Source organism: Rhinopithecus bieti, unplaced genomic scaffold (genome assembly GCF_001698545.2).
Source record: "Rhinopithecus bieti isolate Rb0 unplaced genomic scaffold, ASM169854v2 scaffold_33432, whole genome shotgun sequence".
Taxonomy (NCBI): Eukaryota; Metazoa; Chordata; class Mammalia; order Primates; family Cercopithecidae; genus Rhinopithecus; species Rhinopithecus bieti.
Window position 1 is genome coordinate 1056984 of NW_016814481.1, and position 7487 is coordinate 1064470.

The 7487-nt window shown below is 61.2% G+C and overlaps 2 protein-coding genes across 2 annotated transcripts in view; both read right to left on the minus strand.

Annotated features, from left to right (window-relative positions):
* The window catches only part of PTGER1 (prostaglandin E receptor 1), a 2989-nt gene extending 1532 nt beyond the window's left edge, over positions 1 to 1457 (minus strand). Inside the window, exon 1 of the mRNA XM_017851217.1 lies at positions 4 to 1457. Within this exon, the coding sequence (XP_017706706.1) occupies positions 4 to 351 (348 nt within the window). The 5' untranslated portion in view covers positions 352 to 1457. The remainder of the gene's footprint in view (positions 1 to 3) is intronic.
* Positions 1458 to 3622: 2165 nt separating this feature from the next.
* Positions 3623 to 7487, minus strand: part of GIPC1 (GIPC PDZ domain containing family member 1) — a 21141-nt gene continuing 17276 nt past the window's right edge. The window contains 5 exon segments of the mRNA XM_017851236.1: positions 3623 to 4429; positions 4554 to 4635; positions 5267 to 5379; positions 6096 to 6276; positions 6383 to 6568. Coding sequence (XP_017706725.1) covers positions 4278 to 4429; positions 4554 to 4635; positions 5267 to 5379; positions 6096 to 6276; positions 6383 to 6568 — 714 coding nt within the window. The 3' untranslated portion in view covers positions 3623 to 4277.

Sequence of the window (7487 nt, forward strand, 5' to 3'; positions counted from 1 at the left end):
GGCCTGCGCCAGCAGCGCCAGCGCCAGCAGGTTGGACACGGCGCCCAGCGTCATGGAGAAGATGGGCAGCGCCGGCGAAGCGCCCGACGGCGGCACGGCCGACGCGTTGGGGACCCACGGCGCCGCGCATGTAGTCGCCTCGCCCGCCAGGCTCAGGTTGAGGGGCCCGCAAGGGCTCATGTCAGGCGCCAGGAGTGCTGGGTAGAGGAGAAGAGGGCAGAGTGAGGCTGGCTGGGCCCGGACGGGGACCAGCCCACGGTGCCATCTCAGAACATCAGGCCCATTTGACTCCCTGGCGTTCTCAGGCAGCCCCTCTGCCCATGGCAACTCCAAATGACCTGGCCACTCCATTTGGAAACCCTCCTCCCTCTCTTTTGCCTCTCACCGCCCCATCTCCTGCTCCAGGACCTCCCTCTGTCCCCACTGGCCTCTTCTCTGTCCCTCATGGTTTCCTGCAAGATTCCCCCCAGCCCTGCCCTCAGGCATCTCTGCCAGTGCCTCTGGGCCTCACAGATCCCCCTCTAACCCCCACCTTCCATTTTTACACCGTAGCAAATTCCTGGGGCCTGTGGCTCCATCCGATAGCTCTCACATTCCTGCCCGTGGCTCTACCTGACTTGCCCCATGTCAGCTTTACTCCAGTCCCATCCTCGAGATACCCCAGCCCCATCTCTACCACCATGGGCACATCTCTCCCCACGGCCATGTCCCTGTCCCCCATGGACCCATCTCCGACCCCACATGGCACAGCTACATCTGTGCCATGGACCCATCTCTACCCCTGCCCCATGGACCTGCCTCAGATCCACTGCGGTCTCTCGCCAGGCCCCACCGCGATCACCTCTGCCTCACCCTGGCTGCCCACGGTTCCACTCCATGTCCCTGCCCCCAGAGGCCTGACCATCCACTCTTTGATATCCTGGTGGTGAGGGCGGAAAGGGTGGAACCGTCCACCAGGCCAGATGGGAAGGGAGGATGGACAGACGATAAGATAGGGACACAGAGATCGGGGGGAAGAGCCCAGGGACACAGGATGGACAGACAGGTGGCCATGGCCCCACCCCTTCATGCCCTCCTCCTCCCCAGCCAGGGACCCTCATGTGCAACCCGCTTACCCAGCACTGCCTGGGATGCGGGGTCCCCATCACCGGCCGCTCAGCCCTGCTGCCCACTGCGCCCTGGCTCTCCGGCAGGCCGCTTCCTCCCTCCCTCTTCCTGGGGCGGCTCCTCGGCTCCTCCCGCCGCCCTTGCTGGCCTCCAGGGGCCGCTCCACCCCGCGCACGCCCGCTTGGGGCCTGGAGTGGCAGAGACCCCCCTCTCTGCTCCTGGCAATGGATGGGGGCTACTCTGGGCCCCAGCGGCTCCCTCCATGAGGAGGGAGGCTCCCTGGAGTCGTTCTGGCCCCTGTGACCCCTCCTCCCAGGAGGGCGGGAGTAGCCCCCTTTCCCCGGGCCTCTTGCCTCATTAATAAAGTGGATAAAATCTAAACACTGGAAAATGTGAGTGTCGTCTGGGGCAGGCTGGGGCGGCTGCAGGGGTGCCACTGCCCCTCCCTGGAGCTTTGGGACTAGGGGGGCTAATTCCAATTCTGTGGGGGCATCAATGCCCCCCTGCCCTGCTAAAGCCTTCATGGACATTGGGGTGGGTGCTGGTGGGCAGGGCCTCGGGCAGACTGGCTTGGGTCAGGCCCAGCCTGGCCAGGGGATCCGCGTACTATTTATACAGGGGCTTAAGCCCCGGCTAGGGCCACAGCGAGTCATATCCTGGGAGGCGAGAGGAGGCGGCTGAAAGGGGGCAGAGGAACCAGGAGGCCTGGCGACCTGGGGACTCTCCCCAGTATCTGGCTCCTGCTTTAAGATGGGCTGAGTGACACCTGGGACACACGTCCTAAGTCACAAAGACTCGCCTCCTGCCCTGAGAAGTAGGGTCACACTGGCACAGTCTCACACCCTAAGACAATCCTGTCACTTACCACTCAGTTTCATTCTGTCCCCATCTCAGCACAGCCAGGTTGCTGCCACCACATCCCTGAACTCAGGGTCTTACCCCCAGCGCCAGGACACACCCAGAGTTACGACCTCAATTCCAGCCCCTCCCCTCAACACCCCAAAATGCAGCCCTCTGAGATGACCACCCACATCACCCTCCTTAGTGCTGGGAAATAGGGTCTCACTTGGCACCGAGAGACAGACACATATGCGCGCGTGCACGCGCGCGCGCACACACACACTCCTTATTGCCAAAACTGCCCCGGTCACACTCTGTATGACTTGTAATGACCCCTCAACAATCCCAGATAGGCCCCACCGGCACACTCCATACACCTAAGGCACAAGAAGTGACACCCCCTGCCCCTGGACACCAGAGACGTAGCTGGCCACCCCCACCCTCACCCCAAAACAGCAACGCCCTGAGACATACACACCTGCATCCCTAGACACCTCAAGACCTAGCCAGCACCCCCACCCAGGAAACAGCAACACCCTGAGACATACCCTAACTCCCCTGAACACCCCGAGACCTAGCCAGGCACCCCTCCTTGCCCCAGAAACAACAGCACCCTAAGACACACACACCCACATCCCAGGACACCCTGACAGTCACTCCATTGCACTCCCCACCACCAGACACTGCCAGTTACACGTGCAGTTGCCCTGGAACACAGAGCCAGTGATCACATCCCTCACCCACAACACAGCCCTCCCTCACCGCGCCACCAGCCGTCAACACTCTGATAGACGCACAGTCCTACCCAACCCCCGAGACGCACACAGCCACACCCCTTCACCACCACAGCCGGCTCCCAGCACACACACCCAAGGAGCCCACAGGTGTTCAGGTCTGCCCCGAGTCACCGGGACAGTGGCTCCCCACTCCACCCGGGTCTGCACACCAACACCCAGCCCCGAGGGTCTTCCCTTTTTTCCTCCCTTCTCCTCTTCCTGGTGGCCCAGTGCCAGCCCACCTGTTGGAACAAGGATTGCAAGCTGGCCTCAGACTTCCCCACAGCCTCTCGGCTCACCCCCAAACATTCCTGTGGGGCCCTGTGGCCCAGCACCCCTTGCTTCAATCCCTTCCCTTCTCTCCAGGTCTGGCCAGGGTTCCACCCTGCCTTTCCCTGATCACCCTCAATCCTCGAAGATGAGTGGGTTGTCAAAACAAGTATGCCGGGTTTAGTAAGCAGGGTGCCCCATGGACGCCTGCATGTCCAGCATTGGGCCGGGTGGGGTGGGGGCTGCATCGTGCCTGCCCCCAACTTCCCGGTGTAGGAGTGGGGCTCTGGTAGGCCTGAGGGTCCATCTATTTCCAAGCCAAGTTTCAATGCCCTGGTACTCCCCACCGTCCAGGGGTTGTCACGGGCTGCAGACGGCAGCCTTGTGAAGCTCCAGGGGGCGGGAGGCCTTGTGGGAGAGGGGGCAGGATTTGAACCCTCAGTAGTCCAGGAAGCTCTGGCCCTGCCTGGAAGCCTGGTGGCCTGCAGCCAGAAGGAACAGTGGGAGGGGGCAGGCGGCCTGGTGCCAGCTCCTAATTCAATTTGGAGCCTGCGGAAGATGGATTTCAGCTGCTGAATTCTTTCTCAGCTCCGACCCTCCCCCTCTCCCACCCCGAAGCCACGCAGGTCCAACAGCAGATAGATGCTTTATGTTCAAGACAGCAAATTCAGATACAAAAGCCCACCGCCATCGTCCCTCCCTCCCTCCTGCTCTGGGCCAGGGATAGGCCTGGAGGGGGAGATGGGAGTTGGGGAGGAGGTTGGGGGGTTCACAGCAGACTCATGTCAAATGCGGAGGTAACAGGCTCCACGGGGAGGGGGCTCCTCTCAGGAGGGGCGAGGGCATTATTGCATTTGCTGGGGGGAGGGACAACCCTCTCCCCTATATTCCCTGCGTCAGGAAACTAGGAAGGTCGTGACCCCCAAACAGAACCCAAGGCCCCAGGGAGACGGAGGGACCAGTTTGGCAGCTGATGGTGGAAAGTGGTGGAGGCGGGGGTGGCCGCCCAATTTGGCCGATCCCTCCCCTCCCCGTGCCTGACCCGGCTGAGGTAGGTGGGGAACAGGGCACAGGGGGGCCGGGGACCCCGGACAGATTGGGAACCGGGGAGGGGATGGTACCGATTGGAGCGGAGCAGGGGGCCCGGCCCCACCTCCCCTCCCCATCATCCTTGGGCTGCTGAGCTAGGCTCAGGCTGGAGGCTTGAGTCCTGATGTCAGTGTCGCTGCTGGGGGCCCCCACCAGGTTGGGCCCGGGTCATCATCGCAGGGTCCGGGGGGAGTCCTAGTAGCGGCCGACCTTGGCGTCCCCGATGGCGCCCCAGACGTCAAAGACGAATTCGTCAGGGAAGGCGAAGTCACCCAGCCGTTCGTCCAGGGCCTCGGCCAGCTCATCCGGGTTCCTTTTATCCTTTCCCAGCTCCACCATGGTGGCCGCTATTGGGGGAGGGGGCAGAATGGAGGCACAAATGGCACCAGGGACCAAGGGGCTCAGGGTGGATTCAGTCAGCACCAGACCTAGATGCCGCCCCCCATACCCCCGCAGGCAGCCCTCACTTACCCAACTCCGTGTCCCTGATACCCATGTAACTCTCCAGCAGGTCATCCACCTTCTCAATGGCCTTCTCTTCAAAGGCAGAGGGCTGGGGGCCAGGGAGGGATGACAGCGACATCATAACAATGTGAACATACATTGTAAATGGACTGACCGCCCTTGTCACCACTTTACATATATTCCTATTTAGACCTCAGGACAACCCTGAGAAGAAGGTATTGGTGTTCATCTCATCCCCATTTTACTGATGGGCAAACTGAGGACCGCGTGCCCAAGGAAGGTCCCTGGGAGCTGGGAAGTGGCAGAAGTGGACTAGAATCCAGGCTGTCTGCCCAGAGTCTCCTCAGCTAACAGGTAACACTGCCTATTATGAAAAGAAAGGGAGGGCTGGGGGTGGTGGCTCACGCCTATAATCCCAGCACTTTGGGAGGCCAAGGAGGCTGGATCACCTGAGGCCAGGAGTTCGAGACCAGCCTGGCCAACATGGTGAAACCCCGTCTCTACTAAAAATACAAAAATCAGCCAGGCATGGTGGCGGGCGCCTGTAGTCCCAGCTACTTGGGAGGCTGAGGCAGGAGAATCACTTGAACCTGTGAGGCTGAGGTTGCAGTGAGCCGAGATCACGCTACTACACTCCAGCCTGGGTGACAACAGTGAAACTGTCTCAAAAAAAAGAAAGGGAAGGAATGCTGGAGACAGGGTCCAGCTGGAGCACTCACCAGATCCTCCACCGTGGCAGGGCCCCGGGATCGGAGCCGCAGGGTCCCTCGGCCAGTGCCCAGTTGTGGGCCGGAGCCAGGGCGGCCACCCGCTGAGCGTTGGCTGATCATGTCTGTGGGAGGTCGGAGAGGGGTGAGTGTGGGGGAAGCTCGCTTTTAGCATGCTCTGGGCAGGAACTTGGCCCTCCTGGCTTTCGACACCACCCCAAACTTCTCCAAACTTCTGCAAGTTCCTGGGGGCTGGGGCCAGGGTGATCCCAGGAGGGCAGGAATCCTGACTCAGGCCTGGCATGGCTGTGGGGCAGAGCAGGGGGGACAGCTGGGGGCCAGGAATAGGAAATGCTAGAGGGGAGACTGGAGGGGCCACTTCTGCTCCCAGGGGCTGGGACAGGAAGCGGGTGTACCCCAGCCTGAGTCTCCAACTGCCTGAGTCCGTCTCCTCTTGGCCAAGGGGGTATGGCTCCTGGGCCACAGACCAGCGCTCCCTGCCGGGGGAAGTGATTCAGTCCCCACCCCATCTCAGGGGCCTGGGGCCCATTCCTGAGAGTTAGTGAAGCCAGATGGAAAAGTGGGGGGGCTGGTACTGAGCGGCCAAGTCTGGCCTGTTGGGGGTGGGGGCTGGCCAGTGGTGAGGACACCTTCCTCCTTGCCCCGGCCCTTCTCCCCGGCTGGGCCAAGGACCAGCACCTCCTCTCGGGGCCGGGAGGGGCTGCACCCACTTCCCTTTCGGCTGGCCAGGCTCGGGCGCCACCTGCTGGCCGCTCCCGGCACCACCGCCTGCGCCCATGCGAGCAGCCCCATTGGGGAGGTCCAGGGGGCTGCTCCTCACCGAAGGCCTTGCGAGGCTCCGTGAGCTTCAGTGTGAAGGTACGGCCTCGAGGCAGCTCCTTGAGCAGCCGGGCCACCTCGTAGTGCCGGCAGCCCAGCAGGCTCTGCCCGTTAATGGCCTCGATCATGTCGCCCACGCTGATGAGGTGGATGTGGTCGATCACGCTGCCCTCCTTGATGCGCTGCGGGGATGGGGAATCATCAGCCCTTGGGACTCTGCCTTGGTTTCCAGGGTCCCGTGGCCCACCCTCACTCCCAGGCCTCCGAGTGCCCCGTCTCCCCAGGCACCTTGATGAAGGCGTAGCCAGCCCCATTGTCCGTGATGGTGAGCCCGAGTGCATCCTCCGACTTGAACACCTCCACCTCCTTGCGCTGCCCCTTAACGTGGGCAAAGATGAAGTCCTCCAGCCCAATCTGGCCCCCCAGGAGCTTGTCCATGTCCACTTTGTGGGTGTTCAGGGTGCAGAACATCACCTGCAGCGGTGGGAGATGCTGAACCCTCTCCTCCCTCCCTCCCCCTTTGCTAATCACCACTGGAGGGCGAAGGGAGAGAGTTAGGAGAGGACTAGTGGGATTCCATCCCAGTGCCCGATCACCCACTGAGCCAGGGCCAGGGCAGGGCCCACATTAGCGTGTCAGCCCTGCTAGAACTAGGATTTAATTTTCCTTTCTTTTTTTTATTTTGAGACAGGTCTTGCTCTGTCACCCAGGCTGGAGCGCAGTGGTGCAATCATAGTCACTGCAGCCTCAATCTCCCAGATTCCAGCAATCTTCCCACCTCAGCCTCCCAAATAGCTGGAACTACGACTAGCCATGCCTGGCTAATTTTTGTATTTTTTTTTGTGGAGATATGGGGTTTCACTATGTTGCACAGGCTGGTCTCCAATTCCTGGGCTCAAGTGATCCTCCTATCTCAGTCTCCCGAGTAGCTGGGACCACAGGCACATGCCACCACACCCACATAGTTAAAATAATTTTTTTTAGAGATGAGAGCCTCATTATGTTGCCCAGGCTGGCCTGGAACTCCTGAGTTCCAGTGATCCCCCCTACCTCAACCTCCCAAGTAGCTGGGACTATAGGTGTGCACCACTGTACCCAGCTAGGATTTCTGTCCTAGCAAAAATTCATTGCTGGCCGGGCGTGGTGGCTCACGCCTGTAATCCCAGCACTTTGGGAGGCCGAGGCGGGCGGATCACAAGGTCAGGAGATCGAGACCACGGTGAAACCCCGTCTCTACTAAAAATACAAAAAAAATTAGCCGGGCGCGGTGGCAGGCGCCTGTAGTCCCAGCTACTCAGGAGGCTGAGGCAGGAGAATGGCCTGAACCCGGGAGGCGGAGCTTGCAGTGAGCCGAGATCGCGCCACTGCACTCCAGCCTGGGCGACAGAGCGAG